The sequence below is a fragment of the Sinohyriopsis cumingii genome, chromosome 4, assembly GCF_028554795.1.
Source record: "Sinohyriopsis cumingii isolate HCF-2022 chromosome 4, ASM2855479v2, whole genome shotgun sequence".
Taxonomy (NCBI): domain Eukaryota; kingdom Metazoa; phylum Mollusca; class Bivalvia; order Unionida; family Unionidae; genus Sinohyriopsis; species Sinohyriopsis cumingii.
In genome coordinates, this window is record NC_142964.1 from 120,585,533 (window position 1) to 120,613,092 (window position 27,560).

Genomic DNA, 27,560 nt, shown 5'->3' on the forward strand with positions numbered 1-27,560 from the left:
TGTAAAATTGTTAAAGGTACGTTAAAACTCCAAATCACACACACACTAACACTCAGTGGGAGACAGATGACACAACCATGTCATTTTACATCTAATCTCTCCCAGAGTTCATAACGCTAGCGTTACACAGTGTAACAAGTTCCGTCATATCAATGATATAATAGTATAACGATCACTTCAGCTGGAGCTGGACAGTATTCGTTTGTTTACAAAGGCAGACATCCACAATACAAAAACACCTGAATCAAATTTACTTGTTGACCCTTTTCTATCATAATTATGAGTTATGGCCCCTTGTTTTATTTTGGTTTTTACTTTAGCATCCTGAACCGAGGTTTGTCCAATTATTTCATATTAGTTGTGGTGCTGGGGGTTGGGATGGGTGTGCTAGCGTCTTACCTTTATTTACATTATTCGTACACTTTGAAAATGTAGGCATACATTTATGTCTTCGCATACTAAGTTTTTTCAAACTGCAGGCATGGTATTGCTATTGTGAATAAAAAAATGTCACTTTTTAACATTTAATACTGCCAAGAAGTGACCAAGTTCCCTCGTCTTTCCCATGATTGAAGAAGTACACTGTATTGTTTGCTACAAACACATCTCTCCACTCATTGTCACGTGACACGGCCTGGATGTTGACCGGTCGTTCGGAGGGGTTTTGGGCTCTGTAAGGATTGGTCGAACCGTTGTTGTCATAATGTATGATATTTGTGCGTCCGTTCTGGTCAATAATATATAGCTCTTTAGCAGTAAATATCCAAACTGATGTGTCATTGGCATCCCACAACATGTCAATTATAGTCACGTTCAGAGTTGTCTTGAAATGGTTTTGAACAGTCTCCATCTTGACCAATGTTAGGTTGTGCTTTGTGTAGACGTACACCGAGGTGGCTGGAAATGGAAGAAAAAAATCTGATGTCAGCAAATTATGAGAAAAATTTAAGATACTTAATTCCCAAACTTTTGATAGTGTTTAATGTCCTTGATTAATTTGACTTATAGGTGGTCAAATATATCACCAAAAGTTTTGGTGCCGTCTGTACTCGCTTATTAGTCGATTCCCACTGCAAAGTCCATCGACCCAGGTATGTTGTCGCATAATGTGCCCGCAGATCTGGGTCAATGTAGTTTTGTTAGGATACTCATTAGAACTGACAAAATAGACCATGTTCTGTCGCAACATTATGGGACGGCAGATCAAGGACTATGTTTTTTGTAGCTGGACGCGATCTATACGCGAGAATAGACGGCAGTACGTAGTATATAATGTATAAAGGATATTATTTCGTGAAGGTTCCCTCACTTTTGCAGAAAATTATAAAATTTTGAAATACTAACCTATGTTAACAAAGCAAAAGCCCGCAATTATACTCAAGTTTCACGATAAAAGCGTTAAAACTGAGAGTGGACCATGTCTGTTATGACTCATAATAATAGGGAATTATAACCCAACGACCGTTATTTTATGTACCACGTTCTACCTTCTTTCTTGTAGGTTTTCTGAAGCATTACTGAGTGGGGATATGCCGAATTGAACCTCCCTCAAAATGGCACGGAGGCCACATTTGAAATCCAATAATCGCCTCCGAGCACCGATCAACGAACAAGGCAGAACTTAAGGAGCACTTGCCCAAAACGGGGCCTGATTTTGAGAACAAAAAAAATTTAAGATATTTTGCATAGATTTCTTTGTGAATTTTCAGACGAACTTAAACAGGAAAGTGAGATTGACTTGAATCCAAATAAGAATGAAATAAATCATACCGCTCATTTTTTATTTTCAAATAAGTGTTGTCTAAACTTTAAAACAATTGTTATCAAAGAGGGCAGTCGAGCACCTCCAAAAATGTTACACCAGGAGGATCATATCATGAAATGTTTCTATTTTAATGATAAATTACAGAGTTACCCTGCTGTCATTTTAAAGGTGGGAGTCGTTTTTTTTTTTAAGCGATTCGACACCAATTAATGCTTTTTTATTTTGACTCTCATTATTTTTAACCTTCAGCAATAAACCTTTCTCATTAGAAAAAAATAATCCGTGTATTTCTTTATTTTTCTCAATTTTCTTACCCCCCCAAAAAATGTACATATTGGAATTGAACAGTGGTCGTTTTGATTTTCTGTCTGAAAGTGTAATGCGCCCAGGTTGAACACATACCATTTGGGGATTTAAGACTCGTTATATAAGGGTCCGTGGGTTGCTGAATGGTCTAAAGCGTTTACTTTCCCGATCATTGCCATCCCACTTATGTCCACTCGGCCGATGTGGGTATGTGAGAAAGCTTCCCAGTAGCTTCCCATGGGTCGGTGGTTCTTCCCAAGGTTTTTCCGGGTCTTTCATCCAACACGTATACTACCCGCCATGTATTGCCTATCCTTTTCTGAATTGTGTTAAGCCCACAGCAACAGCTCATCATGTATTTATGTATGTGTGTGTGTGTGTGTGGGAGAGAGAGAGAGAGCACGTTTTCTGTTGATTTTCGTTTCTTTTTTGTTCATCCTTCACTTATTCTTCATGACAGGTTTTAATATTACCAGTAACAATATGCTAATCTAAACATCGTAATTTGAGTCAAGTAATGCAATAGAATAGTGTTTTGAAATACTGATAAATCAAAACTTCGCCCAGAGGTTTATTATTATCATAACCATATATGTTTATTAAAATGTTGAATTATTCTACTGTAATCAGCATTTTTTATTATTTGGTATTGATAGACCATACATGCTGGATGTAATGGCGTGTAACAATGTGTTTGTAACATTTTGTTTTGTCATGCGAATTGACAGGACATCTAGGAAAAGCTTTTTGTGAAGATTTAGAATCAGCTTTCAGCCTGTTCAGTTTTTGTTTAGAATAGTAACACACGCCATACCAGATCCAGTCTAAAGCCAGATTAGCATGGGTATGTGTCTGTGTAGCACCATACCGTACCAAATCCAGTCTAAAGTCAGATTAGCATGGGTATGTGTCTGTGTAGCACCATACCGTACCAAATCCAGCCTAAAGTCAGATCAACATGGGTATGTGTCTGTGTAGCACCATACCGTACCAAATCCAGTCTAAAGTCAGATTAGCATGGGTATGTGTCTGTGTAGCACCATAACGTACCAGATCCAGTTTAAAGTCAGCTTAGCATGGGTATGTGTCTGTGTAGCACCATACCGTACCAGATCCAGTCTAAAGTCAGATTAACATGGGTATGTGTCTGTGTAGCACCATACCGTACCAGATCCAGTCTAAAGTCAGATTAGCATGGGTATGTGTCTGTGTAGCACCATACCGTATCAAATCCAGTCTAAAGTCAGATTAGCATGGGTATGTGTCTGTGTATGTTTATGATGTAACAGCATATTAGCATAATACTGACTATTTAATGCAGAGTAAACGTTAGACTGTAAAATGGTAAGAGTCAGTGCCTTGTTAAAATCTTTACCTTGTCCCATACTGTTTAATATAGTAAGGGTCAATGCCTTGTTAAAATCTTTACCTTGTCCCCCACTGTTAAAAATATCTGCACATTTTGCACATTTTTGTATCGCGCTGAAATCTCATCGGGAAAATTAATAATCTTCCTTTTCTCTTACGAGGTTACTTATGTTAACTTTAAGTTTAATCCGGGTTAGAAAATAAAAGTTTCCTTGAAACACGATATATTTATGTATATAAATGTTTTATTACAACAGTGATATAAGTACTAATTGAAACAGTTTCTGATTTGCATATAAACTTGTGGCGCATCGCAACCTTTGAAAGATTTTGTTTCCCTACATTGAAATCAGTTAAGTTTATGCACAGCCTGATTGGAGTTGTACATTTTTTGAAGTCCATATTATAATCACTTTACACGTAACTAGTGTATGTATGTGCAGTCTATGTTATAATGTATATGTATGTATGTATGTATGTATGTATGTATGTATGTATGTATGTATGTATGTATGTATGTATGTATGTATGTATGTGTATGTATGTATGTTTGTATGTATGTATATATGTATGTATGTACAGCTGTTATATGTATGTATGTACAGTCTGTTGTAACTAGTGTATATGTACAGTCTATGTTATAAATAGTGCATGTATGTGCAATTTATGCCATAACCAGTATATGTGTGTACGGTCTGTTATAACTAATGTACGAATGTACAGTCTATGTTATAACCAGGGTATGTATGTACAGTCTGTTATAACCAGTGTATATATGTACAGTCTCTGTTATAGTTAGTGCTTATATGTACAGTCTATAATATAACTAGTGTTTGTATGTACAGACTATGTCATAACTAGTATATTTATGTATAGTATATGTTATAACTTGTGTATACATGTACTTTCTATAAGTGTTTTACTGCCTTACTTTGCAGGGAAGAAAATCATTGTAAGAACACATGCACGGATTTTTGCGCGTTGAAAAATATGTGCAACTATGAAAATAATTTATACTTTATGTAAGGTTCTAAACCATTATCTTTTGTCCTTAAGTAAACTGAGGTCAGTTAAAGTTGTGCACTTTTCACCTCTGAAATTTTAATAAACCTGTTTGGAACTACAATTGTACGAACCCAAATGAAAATCGATCCACAGAACTGAAAAATAATTGTCTGCTAATGGGAGATCAAATTTCAGATTTAGTTGGATGAATATCATTATGTATACTTTGTCATATATTACCATATGAATAATACCGGTGAGTAACAATAGCCTGTCATTAATTTCACAAACCATGGCTGTTACTGCGACTCACTGAACATAATATAGTTCACTTTGTCAATTTTGTGGAAGCATAAAACTGATTATATATAATTTTCTTTTCATATGATTAATTACGCATATCTGAAATTATACTTGCAGATTTCACCTGCTGTTTCCGTAAAATATTAGAATAATATACGACGTTGACATTTTACACTCAAATTTCTGTGTCTTAGCCAAAAGGATTTTAAATTATTTCCAAAAATTGGTTAAGTTGTTTAAATATTGTCTTTGTCAGAGTCTGAAAGGCTGATTTCAAAAAGTAGATTTCTCATTCATCTAAAAACGTTGAGACACTAATTGCTTAAAAGTATAGCTGCATCAAGTATAGCTGTATCATTGTAAGGTGAAGGCGAAGTGGCTTTGAACATTGCTTAGTCTAGACTTTGTAAGAATTATTAGTTACAAAAGCCTTCCGAAGGTAGTTGAGCTTTACCATTTTAGGCATGTTCACAGGCTTGTTGGCTGTTTGATGCACACTGTTCTCGAACCCATGAAACATAAGTATCAGTGTCCGCCGGAGACAGGATCATCGAACGTTTGGTAATGGTTTGGTTAAAGATTTTAATTTGCTTATTTCCTCTAAACCATTTGATATATTTCCATCATGCTTTGCTTGAATCAGTTTACAGCCAATATGATTCATTTTAAGACGTGATCACTCGCCGCTGTTGCCGTGGAGTCAAGGTTGTATTCGGTTTCCTTTTCATCATTTGATTATCTTTCTTAAACCCATTCTTTAAGTTTGTTAATATCTGGAATGAGACATTAACAACCTAAGCCAACTCATTCTGCGACTCGCACTCTTATCCATTTTACCTTAGGGTCATTGACAGTATGTGTTAAAGTTTTGGTTAGAGGTTTTCCAACTGCTGATATTTCCTAAGACCCGCCCCCCCCCCCCCCCCCCGCCCAATTTATTTCGCTCTTTAAACGATTGTTTTAACAAAGTTAATATAATTAATTCTGAGATATGCTTGTTCAACGTTGGAGGCAAGGTTGCAATCATTTACATTATCCGTTAAGGTATTGGTTTCATGTTTTCCAACTGCATTTACTAAACCCCCTACTGTATGTTCCTCACTCTCGGAACGATAGTTTTAATAAAATTATTATAATTAATTCTGAGATATACTTCGTCAACGCGTTTACTTTTGGACAAAGGTCATACGTTTTACGGTGACTGTAAGCTCGATGTGAAAACCCTGGTTTTCTTGTTTGCTTTTGTATCTATTTTGATCCTATACCATTTTATATCTCTTACTTTCAGTTATGACGTTGTTCTACATAAAATTATATTTTTCTTGCAAAATTTTGTAAGACATGATTGATTGGCACTTAATTTTTTCTCTCTTCAAAAAGAAGAAAACCCTCAATCGTTATTGAATATCATAACGAACTATTTCCTACAAAAAAAAATCGAATGTCCTTGAAACATTGAGGACTCGTAAATGTTTTGTTCATATATTCGATCAAGGCATATGACGAAGAAAATATACAACTGTAAAGTTAACGAATCATCTATTAAATCCTTGCAGTTTTATAAAACCATTACCCATGTACGTTTTTTCTTTCTTCTCAAATGTATCTCTTTAATATTTTATACGTAAATGAAATTAATTTAGCAGTATTTAAAAATTTATATTCACAAATATTGTTAAAAGTTTCAAACTAATTGTAGAATCGCTTAAAATCCGTGTAGAATATTTGATACCTCAAATTCTCAGCTCAGTATAAATGACCAATACTGTTTAGCTCCATCTTAAAAATCCATTATGAATTAAATTATGTTTTGTCAAGATTTAAAATTAGCCGACGGTTGATCTTTAAAATAAATAGACACAATACAATTTTTATGGAAATACATGTTTAAGATTCTGTTACTTCACATATACGGAGCTTTTGCGGTGTGTAACATGCACTTCTGGTTATGACTGAGTTAATGCTGTCAGGTCTATTTAACATGACCCGATCAGTGTGTGTGTGTGTGTGTGTGTGTGTGTGTGTGTGTGCAATAAAAACGAATACTAGAATTGCGAAACAAAATCTGTCAACTGCTGTGAAGGACGTCTGACGAGACACATTACTGTAAATTATTAATGGCACGATCTATCCACGATCAATCTATGATCGTATTCCTTCATAAACTAATAAAACGAATGCAAAAAACAGCATTAATGTTATTTTGTATAGTTTTTCACGTATTAATTAACATTTTGTTATGTTTTGGCCAGTCGCCTTCATTTATATTATTTCTTTTGAAATAAGTGGATTTTAAATGAATTTTTAAAAAAAATTTGTGAAGACGAATCGATTAAAATCTTGTAGAATTCTTATTCTTATATATTAATATTGATTTCAATAACTTGAATAAGACAGAAGTAATGTGAAGAATGTATGCTGGCATGAACATAGGTACATTACAATTATTATCACAAGCGATATGTGCTACGTCACCAGAAGGGAATGAAAGCTAATTCAGTTCAGCTCGGCTACATGCAGTCAGACCAGCCTTAATTTTACTGCATACATGCATGCGTTTCTCACAGCTGAACTAAGACCAACATTCCAATCACACTAGAATTCCAAGGGGTGACAGTGCCATTAAAGTCCATTAACTACACTAATACGTGTAAGTTGTTGCACAGAATACTTACCAATAAGAGCTGATGAAAACCTAACTGGTCATGGTTCTATATCCCGGTCAATGAAAATATAGTTCGTGGCCATATTTCACACTTACTTTACGTGTACACTTCTACCCCGCTGTTTTGACAACCAAAATAAAACGTATGAACAAAATAAAAAAGACTGCTTCTCAATTATTCCATGGAAAAACCAATCCTGCCACAAATATTTCAGGATGAAAGGCACAGCCAAACAATACATCTAAGTTTAGATACAAACTACTTTGCTGAGTACTGACCCGGAAGCATTTTATCCTGATCTGATGATCCTACCTGGAAAGAGCCAATACGGCGCAGCCCTATGGTAATTGAATATCTACAAAAAGCTGGGGGGGGGGGGGGGGGGGCCGAGTGGGGGCCGAGTGGTCTAAAGCGCTCTCCGTTACGGATTATTGCCATCTCACCTCTGTCTGCGTGGGTTCGAGTCGCCGATTCGGCTAATGTGGGTATGTGAGAAAGTTTGCCAGTAGATTCTCGTGGGTCGGTGGTTCTTTGCGGGGTTTTCCCGGGTTCTTCCTCGATCATTAATACTGGTCGCCATGTATAGCATATCGTGTGATGAAAAATGGCGTTAAACCCTACAACAACAACATCAAATAAAACCAGAGTAAAATCACTTAACACATATAAACCAATTCTCACTTATAGAAGACCCAAGAATTTGCAAGATTTTCTAATTAGAACTAAACAGACAGAAAATAAAATAGATAATTTTCGTCATCTAAAGGTAACAGACACCGGTGCTCTCAATGTGCAAACATAAGAGAAAGTACTTCTTTCAGTAGCGCTATTACAAAAGATGTATTTTCTCTACGTGATAACACTAACTGCATATCAACTGATAACCTGATAACCTGTAAAAACATTTGGCATGCAATATGTTGGATAAACACTTCAACAAGTTTCCAGGAGAATGAATAATCAACGCTTTCATATAAATTTTTTTAGAGATCCTCAGTTTTCCTCAAATATTTCAACACACTTTAACACCAATAATCACTCTCTACTCGATTTTTCCTTCATGCCAATATATAATGTGCATAGTGACATGAATAGACTCATAAAAGAAAGTTATTTGATTCATAAATTAGATACTTTGTATCCTAATGGCCTTAATGCAAATGCACTATATAAAATTGTATAATTATTTTTTAATTGATAGATTGTATATCCTTTATAACAATATAATTATATGTATGACTGTTCGTCTATATTTTATTCTCTTATTGCATTGATTCAGGTTTCATTAGAAACATATTTATTATATGTTCATTTTTTTCTCCGTTAACTTTACATTGTCAGAATCGTGAAATAGTTTACGATATTGCACACATTCATATTGCATTCACGTGCAGGTTACATGTGCCCAGTAGTGTATTAGGAACTACTTTGTAAACAAATCATGTACACTTGTGAGTCGGTGGTTCTTTCAGGGGTTTTCCCAGGTTCTTCCTCCACCATTAATACTGGCCGCCATGTATAGCCTATCGTGTGCTGAGAAATGGCGTTAAACCCTACAACAACAACAACAACATAAATCTGGGCGATGTGATTAACCACAGCTTTGAAAATTACTACAATAGCTTAGACTCTGACGAAAATTAATAGTATTAACAAGTCTGAAGAATGGATTTACCATTAATAGTAGCATCTTTCTCAGTGATTTAAACTATCTCGGCAATGTCCCACAAACTCTGTAGTGGTTGCTATGTTTGTATTTCTAGTATCATACCTGGCCTGAATTTTAAAAAAACAATTCAAGCGTCGAAATCTTTCCTTCAGTTTAAAATCCAACAACGTGAAAGAATGAAATTTAAGAACGTTTTGACTAAGTGAAGATTGTAAGTCTGTATTTAAACTAAAAGACGTGATTGAGACATCAGGATCTAATAACACTATCATGAATATGAGGTTGTAATTTTTTGTTCAAGTTCAGTTGTAAAATAAGATGCCATTATATTTATTCACGGAAATTTAGGCAAACGTTTAAAGACCACATTACCGCAAACAAGATAAATATACGTATCGTCATTGTAAGCAGCGATCACAGGATAACTGCTTCCAGGAAATAAACTGGACAATGGCTTGCTCTGATAAGCCCCCACGGTTAGTTCCATGCAGTTGTTGTAAAGGAAAGTCGTCTGACCAACAATAAGAATGTAATAATTGTCTGCCATTTGAAGCAAAGCGTCGGGGTTCATACACACAGAGTGAGCTGTAAATATTGTTTGTTGAGATAGAGTGGTCGTTAAGGTCGTGTTTGTTGCCGGAGATGAATATTTAGTGGAACTTGACGTTGAATCAACTACTCCTGGTGTTGCTTTGCTCAGTGTGGATGACGTCGTACACGTTGTATGTTCCAAAACCTAAAAACAGAAAGACAGCAGTGTAAAACGTTTTATTCATGCTCTTGTTCCACAAATTCCGACGGAAGTATAATTACATGAATTGTTTAACAGTGATAAAAAAAAAAAATAATAATCCTAATATATTGGAATTTTACTATTTTATGCACCTTCATTGATAATTTTAGGGCCATATTACAAAGTGCACGTGTTTGCTGGCTTTTATGGGAAGAGGGATAGGAGAAGGGTGTGTTTCTTTCTACTTTTTTCTTCCTGTTTTCTTTTTATTTGGTTTCGTTTGGTGTTGTTTTTTACATACTTGCCAACAAAACAATATTTTGATGGATTGGATATTCTTTACACAGTTGTAAATCAATATGGAAAAGACATTCACTTATAAAAAGCTCTTTAGCAGTCCGTAGAATTACTGCTGAGTTGGAAACATTACCATTGTTGGAATGTCTTTAAATCGATAGTTATGACTTGAATAATTCTCACTGTATATGATGCGTAAATCACGAAATGTTCTGAAAAGAATCACGCAAACAGTATGCAATATTCATCACTTTGCTTTGCGTAATATTGATTTATTTTGATCAAATTATACATAACTACAACATAATGAGAATAGTTGGGAGAACATGCTTAAAATAATAGCCAAGGATTAAAACAGTACATTTGTGCTGTCGATATCGACATATATTTGTCTAGGTTTAATGCTTTTTCTGAATGAATATCAGAACTGAAATCGTAAACGTCAATAGTTGTAAATTCTATCGTACGGTGATGCTAAATGTATGCTGTGAATAACTGAATGATTCTTGTTTGATAAGTTTCGGTCATTGACAATATTAAATCAGTTTTTTCAATGGTTTTATTTTACACGATGCATTGTGTAAAACATGTCCAATATTTTAAACATAGCTTTTTTTCAATAGCATCAAACAGGAAAGTGTTTTAGGCAATATAATCCATGAATCATTTGCTTCACAAAGCGTGTTTAATATTCCTTTTAAAGCATTTCGAAGACTGGTCAATTTATTCGGTTAGACTTCAGATCCCAAATGAAAATCCTATGTCGCCTTATCGACTATTAGTGCAAGTTCAAAATGAGATTGACCACGGACATTTTCACGTAGATGTGGAAGTAATGGGCAATATTCAATTCATAGATTATCATTCCGACCGATATTTACTTGTTGCCAAGTAGCATATCGTTGCCCTTCAGTAAACAATTATAACATTTGTCCGTTGCCCGGGAATGATGTATGTTTGCCCTTAGTAAACAAATCGAATATTACGGGAAATGGTAGTCCAGTAACGTTTACTTAATTAGCACATCCAAAACATTGGACGAATTTCGAAGCTGTCAAAAAAAGATTTTTTTTCTTCTCTTTAAAGTATGATATTTTTCTCGCAAATATCATTAAGTGATACACATTCGAAATAAAATGTGCAGTACTCCATCAGATTGTAGGTTTATTTCGTAATTACTGTAGGTCAACGTGGATCAGTAAGAACTAAATACATTGATCGTTCATGTATTCGCCCAATTTCAGATCCTCGTATTTATAGGATAGAGTAACGACTCATTACTAGGGTCACCATTTTCTGCCTTAGTGTTACGAGTCTATGCTCTTAAAATAAGTAACAGAAAAGAGTAAAAGACAGCAAGCTTTGTCAAATTTAGCAAATAATTTATTTTCCATGGATTCAAAGTGAAAATGAGAAGAAAAAAAACTTACGGAATTGCGAATTAAATCCAAAAATAATCCAAGAATTACAGACACAAGTCCTAATAATTTAAAGTCCTGAATAAAACTCAATTCAAATCCCGAAGAAATACAAAGACTGAAGGTGATGACGTGTTTGTTATAGCTTATAGAGTGTTGATGTGTTAACAGTCTTTTGTTGAATCACAGATATATTATTACAGGTTTGAATACATTATAAATTCCAGTGAATGTCTCTAACCAAGAACGTTATCAAAGCACTTTTATATTTTCAGAGAAAATAATCACTTGAATTCAATAATTTTAAGAAAAAGATTCCCGAAATAAATACAAAATACTGGACACAACATCCAACTTGATTCTGCTAAAACTTAAAGCACGAATGACCACGTCCTCAGAGTTGCAAGATTATATACTTCCCTACTTGAAATCAGATCGCAATTAGAATTTTCTAAAACAAAAATTACATAATGGAAAATAACCTTCTAGAATGAGCCTGATGTTTACAAAACAATAATCTGGATTATGTATATTTCACTTAGGAAATTCAAAATTTTTGACCCAAATAAGCATATATACTTCTTCTATTAATAATATTACTGATTTTAAACCCATATATCGAGATTAATCTAGCTATGTATTAGTTTTTTTTACAATGAATAAAATAAAAAGGTCAATTTGGGTCAAACAGAAATGAACTCAATTTTGGACAGTGTCAAGTCCATTGGCATGTAATGGAACAAATAAAATAAACCTAACTAGCAAACAATTAAATGGAATGTACATACATCTTAGGAACTCGCAAAAATGCTTTACACATATAAATAAAAATAGTTGCACTCTACAGTCTTAAAAGATAGATTCGAGGTCATGCAGGTGTTTATTTTGCGAAGCCGAAGTATACATGAACTCGATGTAGGATTTTACATTGCAGTGAATCTAACTAAAAAGATACGATGCTCCTATAGTTATTGTTTTGTCACCTATTTTCATCACTCCCTATTATCTCCAAGAAGATGTAGACATATTATCACAGCCTGCATGCTACCTTGTCCTTGGTTATCATAGAGCCGTATTCTACAATGTCAAAGTCAATTCGATTGTACCAATAAAATAAAGTCAAATCAACCCACTGGATTTGGAGTGTGTGTGAGTAACAAAATAATATGTATTATTTTTAGTAAACCTGCGTAAACCAAACTTAAGTAGTAACGAAACCTGCTAATAGAACCTTACTGGCAGAGAACTGCTAGAAAAGATTACTGTCAGATAACTGGTAGAGAGCATTACTGTCAGATAACTGGTAGAGAACATTAGTGTCAGATAACTGGTAGAGAATATTAATGGCAGATATATGTTAGAGAACATCACTGGCAGATAACTGATAGAGAACATTACTGGCAGATAACTTTCATCATGTCCAGAGTTAAGCGTCAGAGGGCTGGGGTGTGGTGTGGTTTAATATTGGTTGTCACTCCAAACCTATAGTGGACTTGCCCCTTTTCCGTTCCTCTTTCTCATCAAAAGTGGACTCACTCTTGTCTCGTTCCGGCTTACGTTATCACTTTTATACCTACTTGCGTACAGAAAACGTGTAGCAGTTTCCTGGCAACTGGCACAAATTAATCCCATGACAGTAAACTCATCGTACGTACAGCTTCTGTCGCAAGTCAAGCTGAACAATATAAAATCAACGATGGATAAATGAACACATGATTAAAGTACAATATCAGTTCCTGTGGAAAATTTGTATGATCAAATTTCCCGATGTCAAAATGAGCCGGTTGCTCAGTGGTTAGCGTGTCGGACTTGTACACTGGAGCACTGGGTTTAATTCCCAGACCATGTCGGGTTGGCTGGCGTGTTGTGTCCTGGATCTGCTTGTATGTTGTCTTTGCGCAAGGCATTTTACTCTTGTTACCTAAGAAAACAAAAGAAAGCCTCTAGGCAAAACGCCACAAAGCGAGCTTAACTCTGCCGCACTAAAACTAACTTGTGTGCATCTTTTCTCTCTTCCTTGTGAGAAAAATTCGTCGTTGGAATTATAGAGCAGTTAACATTCCAAACATTGTTTCAAAAATCTTGCAGAAAGCAATATGTTTGCAACTCGATAGATACGTTATTGACAACAACATACTGTATGAATAATAATCTAGCTTTTGGACATGCGTACTGAAAGATACATATTGGATTAATCTATTTGATCATATTAAGCTTTAACTGAAAAAGTCTGTGTACAGGAACGATGATGATACACATTCAAACAGGAACGATGATGATACACATTCAAAACGCTTTTGACACCTTAAGTCATGACATTATTGGTAAGAAACATACGATTATGAAATTCAATGGTTTGAATCGTATTTAGATAATATAAAACAAATAATTGAAGTCGCTGGGGGTAGCGCCAGACCATACAATGGTACTTGCGCAATGCATTATTTTCGGTTCCCAACAATTTCGTGTGTTGTGTAAAGGATATGATCATTAGTATTGCTTCAAAATGCAAACTGATTTTGAATGCTAATTTTAGAAATGTGTTTTTACGTAAAGACCCTGAATATATCTCAAAACTTTTAGATAAAGAACTTGAATATTGCCCATATTGGTTGTCAGTTTACAAACTGTCACTGCACTCAGGAAACAGAGTGCAATCTTTCTGGATCAAAACGCGACCTAAAGAAGCTACTTAACTCAAGGTTACATGCAATAGTAACATTAGTAACACAAAAAATCTGTCAAATACTTTGGCATCAAACTATTGAAGATTTTTTTTCCTGCGATTTTCTGGCTGTCACTTCATATTTGGCATATGATAGGCTATACATGGCGGCCAGCATATTTGGTGAAGGAAGAGTCCAGAGAGAACCACCTACCAACGGGAAGATACTGGCAAACTTTTCCACATACCCACATTGGCTAAGCCAAGGCTCAAACCCATTCGGGCGTTAGTTGATATGTGCGTAATCTATAAACGCGAGCGCTTGAAGCCACTCGGCTACCCGATTTCTCTTGTCTGGGGAAATTATAGTTCATGACATTATTTTTTTAAAAAGATTAAGTTCACGATTGAGATTTCTCGACCGACTTAACAACTACCTGTCCGTTAAAGAGTGAAAACGTTTATGTTCAGCTATGATTCAGTCTCTCTTTGATTACTCATTGTATGCTCATCTTTGATTCAGTCTCACTTTGACTACACATGGTATGCTCATCTTTGATTCAGTCTCACTTTGACTATACATGGTATGCTCATCTTTGATTCAGTCTCACTTTGATTACCCGTGGTATGCTCATCTTTGATTCAGTCTCACTTTGACTACTCATGTTCATCTTTTATTCAGCCTCACTTTGACTACTCATGGTATGCTCATGTTTGATTCAGTCTCACTTTGACTATACATGGTATGCTTCTCTTTGATTCAGTCTCACTTTGACTACTCATGCTATGTTCGTATTTGATTTAGTCTCACTTTGACTACTCATACTCAGGTTGGTACTCCAGTATTTGTATTTTTTAAAAACAACAACAACAAAAAAACAACTAAACGTTACAAAAAACAAGTAGATTCTTGAAGAACCTGGATCCAGGGACCATCATTCAACGATATGAATAACAATGTACAATCAAGCTAAATGTGAAAAACAGTACTAGTCAACTAAGACTGAGCAATGTCTTCAAAACTGATCATAATAAATCTCCTTTCTACTCGTCTAATTTTTTCGAACGCGCATCAGGAAACACAGCTATTTGACTAGACCCAGCTGCTGTAATTTCACATTTCCCTATTTGAACGGAGTTAGATTCACAACTTTCGTTCATGATGCCATAAGAAACTGGAACCCTCTTTCAACGTGCAGTGAAGGAAAATCTTGGCACACCAATGTCAATTGAAGAAAACAGTGGTTTTGATACTATAATTAGTGTATATGTCTGATGCTACTGCAGTGCCACGTATCTGGTTATAATGTGCACCAGTATTTTATTTTTAGGGTGCAACCCTACATTATGTTAATTTGTAATACGTCTAAACTCTAGATACTGTATAGTTTATTTATTAGATCAGTAATTTGATATACGAATTTATACGTTGTACTTAATATCTTTCATTAAGAGTATGACGTCATTTTACAACAACAAGATGCACTAAGTTAAAGATTATATTCCATTCTTGTCCCCACTATCTTGACTATATTAAGAACCCTGCTGGGAATACATTTGTAAGACTTCCAATGGTCATCCTTGGATAGGTCAACATATTTGTATGTTTCATTTCCTGATTTATTACACGTTATTTAATTTATTTTTGTATAACATAAATAAATCATGAAATGTGATTTTCGAACGTGTTTCAATGAAAACGTATTAATTCAAATTGTATCAAGCTAGGAAAATTATTTATTAATATTATAAATGTTTATCATTTAAAAAATAATTCATTCTGGTGATGACATTTTTGTGTTATTAGTTTAGATGTAATTATATCCAATTTCTGATAACATATTTAATGAATTCATTTATCAATATTGCATATATTGCATTATTCCAGAATATACACTACTACTACGTCATAATAATTCCGCAGTTTTACAAAGCCTCTGTAGCAAGCATTTTGATTGGTCGCAACCTTATTAGCTGATGCAGAAAACTAGAAGTTAATAGTTTATAACACCAGAAAGAAACTAATTATATATTCATCCGTCCTTCTCGTGTGCATTGACAGTACTTGCAAACAATAGTCAAAATAAAGTTTTGTTATCCATTACTTGAGATTCGTTATTGATTTTATAACTACTTGTAATTATAAGAATTGAACTCAATACTTTACAAGATTTTTGAAGTAACGAGCCTTGAAAGACAATTACGCACTATAAATGAACGTCCTTTGCTTTGCTTCGCTTTGGCTTTAAATGCCACATTAACGTCACTAGGTTTCGAAGATGCGTCATCACTAACAGCAATATTGTAACATAATGGGGACTGAAAAATGCCTCCGTTTTCGTAATGTTCTAGGAATCAAATTAATATTAAAAGTGCAGGTATTTGATTCACTACTGAAACTAGTTAAATGTTAGTGATACTTGCCAAATTTATAAAATTTTGGCAGAAGAAAAATAGATCATAATGACAGAGATTCATTGTAAATAATATTTCAAGAAGCCCCAACCATAAATGAAATACCTGTTCTTTTTTGATCAGTAGTTTTCATTCAGTTCCAACGCGTCAAGGTATTATTAATGTTGTTATCATGTTACAATGTCCGCGTGCTAATTTCTACTCAAGCATTTATCACTTGAAGGAATTTCGCAGTTTGCGTGTTTCATAAATGATGTAAACTTTGATCTTATTCATCTACACACATCTAGTTATAAAGAAGACTAAGAGGAAACCGAAAAGGAAATAAAAATGAAAACGAAATTTTAGACGATACATAAATTAATTACTTATCAACTGGACATGTTTTCGTCCCACAGCTTTGTTAGTGCATATAAAGAATAGAAGGGAATACAATCATTTCGCGGTAAATAAATAAACGAAACAAAATCAAATAAAATGATCCAGTTTTGATTCGAAGATATTCATACTACTACAACTACTAACAACAAAATAAAAATTATATTACTGTTATTATTATTATTATTATTATTATTATTATTATTATTATTATTATTATTATCATTGAAACTTTTAGAACTTAACTACATGGACAATAACAACCTGGATCAGTAACCATGTTTGTGTGTGAAATCATACTGGCTGTTCACTTGACGTGTGGATGAGCAAGATTACTGTCCTGTTGTATGTTTGAATACAATAAAACCAAAAACATTCAGATAAAGACTTTAATTGGAAAGTTAGTATGTACTTTAATAAAATTATAGAATCATAAAACAGTAAAACAACAGTCAAAATAATCCAGCTTTAACAAAAAAATCTCTTGTCTTCAGTAAACACTATAATCAGACAACATGGATAATGTACCTGTTATTCAAAATTGATACAAACGTTTTAAAACACAGGTATATTATCAATCTGTTTAAATTTTAAAATAAGTATGCATATTCCTTTTGAAACTACAGACATGAGTTAAATATACGTAATTACGTAGATTGATTCCACCGCTTCAAAAATATAATTATTCTTTGTCATTCACGCAAGTGACGTTTCGATTTTTCACAACTGTTGAGAATTCCCAGAGATAGCAACGTATCAAAGGAGAAATTAGAGAGAAAAGTGTTGTCACTGATAGGTGGTGCCGGTTTTCTCATAATTTATGAGAAAATCTAACCATACGGAAATAATTTTCTAATTCTAGGAATACATTTTCTTTTCTTTTTTTCATGCATGTTTCTAATAATATTTCTAAGAGTAGAAAATCGGATGCATTATCAGATATACAATAATAATGCAATATTTCTACTATTTTACATTTCTACTATTTTACATTTCTACATTTCTGCTATTTTACATTTCTACTATTTTACATTTCTGCTATTTTACATTTCTACTATTTTACATTTCTACATTTCTGCTATTTTACATTTCTACATTTCTACTATTTTAAACGATTTTCTTTTAATAAAATATGATTTTCTAACATCACAAATTTTAATATTGGAAACTGCGCATTTGTGTCCACAACAGTTGGCTATATATGTGAGACGTAAGCAGTAAATCATTTGGCATGAATTATAGGCCTTGTGCAATGGTAAATTGGGAGACTGCAAAAGGTCAGCCAGCTACATGAGTCAGGGAAGCTCTCAAGCCTAGTTCTTTACCACTGAGATAGGCCATTAAGGTATGGTTTGGCTTGGCTAAATAGGAAATAGCGAACCGCATGAAACGGTCAAATCTTTATTCGAAGGGATAGATGGTTCCTACAGACAGAACCTTTAACCACCCGAGCGGTGTAGTAATAGTAGTAGTCATAGTAGTAGTAGTAGTGATCTAAAAATGTAAAATTATATTATAGTCAGAGCTTTAGGCAGGCCTTTTCAATCATATATTTTTTTTTATACAGAAGACCCTTGGGATTGATTGTATAATGGGATCAGTTACATGAGCGAAAACGCTATTTAAATTGATTTGCTGCAATTTTATTTTATGCATGGGTTTATTTGCACAGTATCGTGTGTCATACAAATAGCCTGGTAACCTGAATTGAAATTTGCAATAATTTCCAGTCATCGGATAATCTTGTCAGCACGGGACATATTTGGTTTATATAATACGATATAATACCAGTCTTTTAGCAAGACCAAAACAAAATCACTTAGCTTCAAGCAAATGTTTTTAATTAGAGTGTTGCAATTAATCATGAATTAGTATTGCGTTTATACAAATATTGCAACGAAACAAATTTTACTTTATCCGTTGTTAAGAAAGCTGATCCGTATTAAAGGAAAGCAGAAGAAAATAGTTTCAAAATCAAAAGCCTATAATTCTTATTGTATTGAGCTGTAATTAATCACTCATCATGCAATATTTCCAATGACTAAAGACATTTTATAAAACAAAAATAAGCAGTAGGCACAGGACTCTGAAATAATGTCTAGTTTAACAATCTTGTTTCGAACATGACAAATTCCGCACTGTGGGATTATTTATTCGTATATCTGAAACACCACCGAAAAATTTGGATAATGCAGATAGATATTTTTATGTGGTCAACCTGAATTCAAGTGTGTTGTAAAAGCGCATTTTGAATGTTTTTAATCTAATTTTACATATTGATTCAAAGACTAAAATTGTAAAGCATAGTTTAAATCCTGGATCGTAAATGGTAATGATTTAATATGGAGTATATGGCTATGTGATAAAAGTCTATAACAGAAATATAACGTACTCAACGAAAACTTTTCCATTAAACTTCGAGTCATTATTAGACCGGTACAGCAAATGTATGTGCTCTCAAAGTGGATTTGTAGCAATGGCAGCGAGAGGGTTCAAGGCGCTCGGGGATCATATTCTTTAGTAGCTCCCTTACTTTCCTTTAGAGAGCAATTTTTATGCCAATTGCCTTTCATAAATATAACTTTTATGTAAACTTGCCTCAGTGACGTTAAGGTGAAATGCTCTGAACATTTCAAACAAAAAGCTACCGAAAGGTTCCATTCGCTTGACACCTGGGGACCACAACCATATCTAACCCGCAGCCCCGGCCTCCGTCGCGCCGCACTGCTATGTAATTAAATAATGTCATCTCTCAAATGACAGATTACATTGACCGTACACGATTTATATTACTCTGTATATTTACCTTTGCAGTAACGTCCTTTTCACTTAATTTGTTTCGCATCAGAAACCAAGGGTACATATCAGGAAAATAGAGAACTTTGTGCACTAGCGTCTTTTGTATGCTTGCTGCTTTTACTTTATGAACGATATTGAAACAATCCGGGTCCACACGCAGACCCAGGTGTCCTTGATGCCGATTCTTTTCTACAAAAATTAAACACGTAAAGTTTATACAATACAATTGACAAGACTGGATACAGATTGGGGTGTGGTTAATATTTTTAATAATGTACAGTAGGTTTTTTTTTTTGTTTTTTTTTTTGTTTTGCTGTTCTTCTACTTGTTGATGGTGGGAATGGAGGGTGGGAGAGGGGTAAACTAATTTTAATAATGTAATACATACCATCTTCTATTGCATTGTATACTTTTCCGGGAAACAAACGCCCACGTCTAAGCTGCATGATTCTACATTATTCATTTCTCTTGTTAGCATGGGTGGTTCTAGAGCAGACAAATGAACCATGTCCTAGTTTGGCACATGCGTCACAGACCACATCCTGTTTACAATCATCATGACATGAACATAGAGGACAGGACAACAGATAATGCTTGGAGTAGGGAATCGTTGCAAAAGTGGTAGGTAAGTATTACATAATTCAAAGTGGTTTACCCCTGAAATAAATAAATAAAACAATGAAACAATAAAATTAATAGCATTAATACATTACATGCCGCTTTTGCACAGCTGAATTTGCCAATTTAGATAGAGGCTTTCGCCCCAGAAAATAATAATTAAAAATGTTGCACTTATCGTTTAGGTGAGATTGTTCATTGCAAGCTGGTAAAATATCGAGCCACGTGTTGTGCACTTGCGATCAAGCCCAAAAGAAAAAATGCGCCAAAGATCGACGGTAAAATCAAAAATAAAGTATGAAACCTCCAGAAGGTCGATTTCATCATGTCATCCAGGGATGAATTATTCAAATAGGACCAAGAAGTAGCATTAGATCTAGCTTCATGGGTTTTAATTCTTGCAAAGAATAAAATTACTGACATGTTCTCTGACGGAACCAAAACCCTGTGATCCCTTAAAATGTTGACACTCCCCTTTAGAGCTAAAAACACACCCCACACATCCAATTTGTTTATTTAAAGAGACGCTTCTTCCAAGACAAGATCCCAGAAGAACTAGGCCCCACTGGCTCCTCTTGAGTGGTCAACCCCAAAGCAAATCTGACGAGTCCGAGTCGGTGTGCAGAAAAGAGTGAGAATCGTGAGCAAAACGAAATCCTGATAAGAGATAAGACCCGAATTCGACATATAAAGTCTAAGCCCGAGACGGGTTACTGTGAGCCAACAAAAGGACAAGTACTTCAGAATGGAAAACCTTAGTACATTGTGCACCACTCAGACGTCGAAATACTAGAGAAAGAGAATCAATAGAAACCTCAGGTAGGTTGCGAGTGCCCTCATTCTCCTAATAAAATCTCTTGGAACAGAAGCAAGTCGGAGCAGAAGAGCTTGAGATTGGTAAACTACCTAGCCGAGACAAAACAGAACGTATGTTTTGTGCGGACGGAAGATGGAAATTGTCGATTATGAGTCGAAACTTTCTTGAGGCTAAAACAATCCAAGAATAAAAAACAGAACAGTAATCGTGTATCATCCTCTCTACTGCTCCATCTTGAGGGGCGTGCATCTCTTCTAATTGCGTTAGTCTGAACTGGGTCCATGATAGCGGAGTATATTTCTGGAATCGAAGTCGGAAGCCCTGCTTTACAGAAGAAAAGACCAATCACCCGTGATGCTAGACCAAGCTCCTGAAAATAGGTTTAGTCGAAATTCCTACGTGGACTCCGTGAGGAGACAGGGCTGGGAGCAAGTCCCTAGGGGCGGAACACACACACAAAGGGTTTCAGAGAGTTTGCTTTGGAGTGCTTTGGAGACTGCAAAGGTTGCATCTGCTGAAACAAACACACACACGCAAGTAAAAGGACTTGGTCAAGGGTCCCAAGGGGCGATCAGAGTGAGAACACTTCATTGCAAGTTTCATCGGGCCAGGTGCTGATGAAAGATACTGGTATTAATGGTCCCTTAAATCCTTATAAGCCATGGAGGTGATGAGGCTTTGAAAAAGAGTCCCCCTTTCTAGAGGTGCAGACCATACTTGATTCTTGCTATGGTTAAAAAAGACCTTAGAAGTGTCCAATGCAGTGTCCCTGCGGATTTGGAACAGTTCTGCAGAGTGTGCAATAAACACTGACAACACTGTAATGTGACTCCGTTGATTGGTGACATGTGTTCGAATGCAGGTGACCAATGACCTGTTACTAAACAAAGACCGGTCAGGTGATGTTGATCTGAAAGAAGAGGCCATATCAGATATATTATCTTAATTGAAAGAGTAAATACAGTGCTTTTCTTTTCTCGAAGGCGTGATTAGCCTGGCACAGTTACAGACAATTTGATGTTGTTCTTCTCGAGGGATGGACCCAGGATCGACCCCTCATTGGTACTGAAGGCAGCGTATCCAGAGTCAATGATCCTTGGGCTTTCTTGGACTTCCGAACCACGGAAGTCTGAGAACATCGTTGCAAAACACGGGCATAGTTCTTTCTCATAAGGAAAAAGTATCCAATCCCTTCAAGTGATAAGGAGGCAGACGGACCGTTTTGTTTATCCTTGTACGAGCCGTAACTTTCCGCCACACCTCATCAGACCTCAAACTACAGAATGGATACCGTCCATACGTGCTCAACCTGTGCACGCAAAGCAAGTAGTGCGAGTTACCCCCGGTGATTTTCTTATGCACAAACTCACCGCTTGAGACATTTTGCTCCTAAAATAAATATTTATACAAATGAAACAAAATTCGTAACCAATGACGGGCGGGAAATTCTTACCCTAGCACCAGAATTATAAAGAAAATATGATATTATATACTATAGCAAACACCTCACCTGGAAAGGTGACTTTCTCTCATTAAAAATAACAGCTTCAAATTACAAAGTATCGTCAAAATGACACTCAATTATAGGCAAGAACAAATAGACCAATACTGAGATGAACGAAATATCTAAGTGGATTGCGGAAAATAAATTTAGAAATGAATAACAAATGCAACGTTTGTTGAGCGAAATTGTTTACGAAAAGAGGGTGGTGAACATAATGTGGGCTGTTTTATTTATTTGTTGTTGTTATATTTGCTGTTGTTATTGTTATTGTTTTTTTTCCTTCTTCTCGGTTTAAGACCATTTTATACTAATAAGTTGACGGAATCATACAGAATCATAAGTCTTGAATGCGAGACTTTGCGTATTTAAATTATATTATTATGAATAAATTTATTTTTAATGAAGTGAAAGATCAAAGTACACGGTTTACGTAATGCAGCTTGACATTGCTCACTTCGATATTTACAGTGACACAAAAAACATGTTGAAGTGGGGTGTCATAAATTTGTTTTGTAGTGTTAAAACCCCTATCTATTGCTGTCTGGAGCTTATCATTATTAAACTCGGCAAACTATGGACTAAAAACTAATTGAGTTTTTCTCCACGATATTATCCTGACACCAGGACGACCAGTCCTAACACTAACTGCTAGTATACTTTTATAAGTCTTTTATATGACTCGACCGGGGTTCGAACTCGAGACCTCCCGCATCCGAGGCAGGAGCTCTACTCAATTAGACTACCGGAACGCCTGATAAATAAGTGGCATCAGTTGGCTTACAGTGACGTAGCAGAGATGGCTGCCCAATGAAGTTCTATTGAATTTGCTCTCCCCAGTCCACCTTTTTTTACATATCTATTCTTCTAACACATTTTAATTGCATTCTTTTCTGTATATTTAATATATATGGATAATCCTATATTGTACCACATACACTATAGCATACACGGTTCTTGGATGGGTTTTATGTTGTTGTCATATTTAACATGCAGATTTCCATGATGTACCCCAAATCATATATTATACACGGTTATTGGATAGGTTTTATGTTGTTGTCATATGTAAAATGCATATTTCGATGTTGTACCCCAAATCATATATTATATAGACGATATTTCCTTGAAACGAGTGAATAACGGATATATTTCATCGAGTGGATGAAAAACAATATTTTCACGAGTGGCGAAGCCACGAGTGAAAATACTAAAGTTTTTCACCCACGAGATGAAATGAACCCGTGATTCACTCGTTTCAAGCAAATATCCTCTATATAATATATGATTTGAGGTACAACTCGTTTCAAGCAAATATTCTTTTTATTTTATGCTCACATACGTAGGCTACCTAAAGTTCGTGACACAGTGAATTAGCAGATTTCTTACGGTAATATCAGCTGTTTACCGTAGATGTTATGCTGTGCTATGTGTACCTGCGCACAAAATTCGTTCCACATCAGATTAATAACAATTAACTGATATTTCCAGAATAACAAACTACAAGTTTCAAGGATAATAGACAGGGATTATTAATAAGAAAACAACCACTACATAAGGAAAAAGTAGTTCACTGACAGAAAATCAAAGGGACGTAAATATGTTCTGACCCAAAAAAATTAGTTCCTATAGTGAAAAAATATTGTTATTTTTTTCACTACAGTGAAATATCAATATTATTTTAATTAGAAAATCAAGTAATTCACTGCTGAGCATAAATAAAAATGTTTCTTGGATGGGTTTTATGTTGTTGTCATATTTATCATGCAGATTTCCATGTTGTACCTCAAAACATATATTATACACGGTTCTTGGATGGAATTTATGTTGTTGTCCTATGTAACATGCAGATTGCCATGTTGTACCCCAAAATCATATATTATACACGGTTCTTGGATGGAATTTATGTTGTTGTCGTATGTAACAGGCAGATTTCCATGTTGTACCTCAAAATCATATATTATACACGGTTCTTTGATGGAATTTATGTTGTTGTCATATGTAACATGTAGAATTCCATGTTGTACCCCAAATCATATATTATACACTGTTCTTGGATGGAATTTATGTTGCTATCATAAGCATACTATCAAGCATATCGGTTGTTTAGTTTGGTATCATGAAATTAATATTATATACTTTTATTCTAAAATGTACTTGTATTAATTACTACACATTTTAGGTACTTTTCAGAAGTTAGTCTCGTAATTGGTGTATTGTTTAGTTTACCATGTACACATTTCACAGGTAATCTTAATGATTGGTAGTTAACGTACTTATATTCATGCATGTATACATGTATAAAGTATCTTTTTTCTGGTGGTGGTGGTACTAATCCCAAATGTCAAGTGTGAATGTTATGCCATTAGTCATTAGGCTGTTTAACAACTCAGTTGTCTAACATGTGCCGTAATAAATTTATCCCATGCTGAGTCTAAATTTATTTCATAACTAGCTTAATTTCCCGTCCTAGGACGGGACTGATAAAAGGAAGTTTGAACGTAAAAGTAAAACAATTAAAACAAATATTATTAAAACAAAACTGATGAGCCAGATTAAAAGAAAGTTTGAACATAAAGGTGTTTTTAAAAAATAGAAAAAAATTGGGGTGCCGACTATATAAAAGTCCTTTGATAGGAATAGCGTAATTGGACATTGTAACTCAAAACAAATAAGCCACAGACCATCGTTGGATTTACAATAATATAAAATGTGTTCCGCAAAAATAAAAAGAGTATGCAATTTCTCTAAAAAGAAGAAATGATCCATCACATAGTGAAAATTGTGACATGTCAGAAATAAAGTTGGTAGTGCAGTGCGAAGACTTAGCTACATTGTTTCAATAAATTGGCCGATAGCGTGTAGACTGATTGTGTTCGCCCCAAATTGTGATGCAATACAGGAAAGAAAATTCTCTAGCAGAATAGAACTTCTGAGCGTTCAGCATTAATACAAACCAACACAGTTTTATTGCAGCATCGATGAGGCTAACCTATTCGACTGATCGCTCTTTCAGAACGGTTCATTGTGGCTGACAATACTACTAGTGTGTCCTTTATATTGTTCCAGAGATCTCACCTTGCAATATCTACAATAATGTACAAGATGCACTCGCAAATCTATATGCGTACAGGGTGGTAGGTCCTGATGATATTAATTCTAAATTTCTTACAATAGGTGCTCCTATTTTTTCACAACATTTAATACTAGTTTTCGACCAGTAACTACAAAAATTCGTATCTTCTCAAGTTTTAAAGTCTGGATGCAGTTAGTTATCATTCCCATTCACCAAAAAAGGAGATAAAAATTGTTTTTAATTACATATTTATTTCTATATAAAGTTGTGCAGGAAAAATGTTCGAAAACGTTACCTTCAAACATTTATATTATTAGCCTATCCCGAGCATTTTAATAAGTTACTTTTTACATGCTTTCATACCTAGCTATTAAGTTGTTTTACATGTATGAACTCTGTTTAATACCTTCTGCAAGGATGTTGACGAAAACAAAGAAACAAGAGTGATATTTTGGAGATATTAGTAAGCCCCACGGCAAGGTTTGGCGCAAGGGCTTACTCTACAAATTCGAAACAACTGGAATTGGAGTTAAATTAAATCAAATAAATTGATATAAAATTACACTAATATAGTCGGAAACATTAGAGTTATACTTCGTTCTAGGGATGAATCGAACCCACGTCACAAGTAAAACACATATCGCCTAGCTCTTTTATATTACTGCATTGTCCTACTCGGCCAAAATAGAATGGAACTAAATATCAAATATAGGGAGTCGAAGTGCACAAGAACCAACTTGAAGGCAAGCGCAGTTTACATAAAAGTGGTTTTTAAAGTCACACCACTTTGATGTAAATAAGAGAATAAAGCTAGGCCGCTAACCAGATCCGTCCCGCCGACCGTAAATTGCGCATGCATGCCGTAGATAGATAGATAGATAGATAGATAGATAGAATACCTGGTTGTTCATGAAGTAATTCAGATGAGTTATAGCAGTGTACACGGAAAGTTCCGACGGATGCAAATAAACATCGCCCTGCAGATCCGACTCAAAAAATAGTGCACATAATTTAGTATTTCTGCTTCCATCTTTTTGCAGTCCGAAGTTAAATCCAGCACAAGAGCTTTTTGTGGAACAGAGCTGAGAGCACTCAATCACACTTCTTACTCGAAACAATTCGTTCCCGGAATTCGCAATAAACATGTAGTTGTCTCTGAACTTGTAGTAGTTGTGAAGTTCGGCACTTTTTACCATTAACGCTATGAATCCCATGTACAACAAAGATAAACTAAAGACCCCAGTAACACTCATCCAATATGGTGAATAACACCTGACTCCCATTTTTAGCTTATTTGATTAGGAAAGACTTAAAAACAGTCCACTGTCATTTCCTAAACAACTGTAATAACATCCAGTATCCCAGCTCATCATTCGCACATACTGATTACAGCCATAAGTTTGTAACAATATTTATATACTATTCGAAATCGGCCGATACGTGCACATCATGCAGCGTTCATTACTTTAAACAGCATACGTAATATGTTTCTTATACATAAAGGCGTTAATTCTGTAGACCTTATAAACATTTAGATCTAGGCGGGTTTTCTTTCTTGTTGCCAAGCCGACATGTGCCATCATCTAAGCCGATCATTTCGACGCCAGTCCTTGTTCCATCATGTTGAACATTCATTTATTAGATTATCTTTCTAATACTGCAGTTGCTAAATTATATCCGTCCCGAAGTTTTGGTGTCTAAACTTAACACTGATAACATCAGCCAAAGACGTTGTTATTATAATCAATGTAATCTACAAAACCA

The 27,560-nt window shown here is 35.0% G+C and overlaps 1 protein-coding gene across 2 annotated transcripts; it reads right to left on the bottom strand.

The window, feature by feature from the left end:
- Window positions 1-27,560, bottom strand: LOC149802010 (uncharacterized). Of its 2 annotated transcripts, XM_089956410.1 has the most exons (3): window positions 26,696-27,560; window positions 9,455-9,818; window positions 1-897 (listed from the first exon to the last, which is right to left on the bottom strand). In XM_089956410.1, the coding sequence occupies exons 1-3, from the start codon at window positions 27,077-27,079 to the stop codon at window positions 518-520; spliced, it is 1,128 nt and encodes a 375-aa protein (XP_089812536.1). In that variant the 5' UTR covers window positions 27,080-27,560; the 3' UTR covers window positions 1-517. The 2 variants fall into 2 exon arrangements, with proteins under 2 accessions (XP_089812536.1, XP_089812537.1); XM_089956411.1 differs by lacking the exon at window positions 1-897 and having other exon boundaries at window positions 9,397-9,818.

Bases quoted from the DNA above. Each gene is read 5' to 3' on its own strand.
- LOC149802010 (XM_089956410.1), bottom strand. From the start codon at position 27,079: ATGGGAGTCAGGTGTTATTCACCATATTGGATGAGTGTTACTGGGGTC. The intron at 9,819-26,695 runs GTATTCTATCTA...TTCTGTTTTTAG, and splicing joins ATTACTTCATGAACAACCAG to GTTTTGGAACATACAACGTG. The intron at 898-9,454 runs GTAATGTGGTCT...TTCCATTTCCAG, and splicing joins GTATATTTATCTTGTTTGCG to CCACCTCGGTGTACGTCTAC.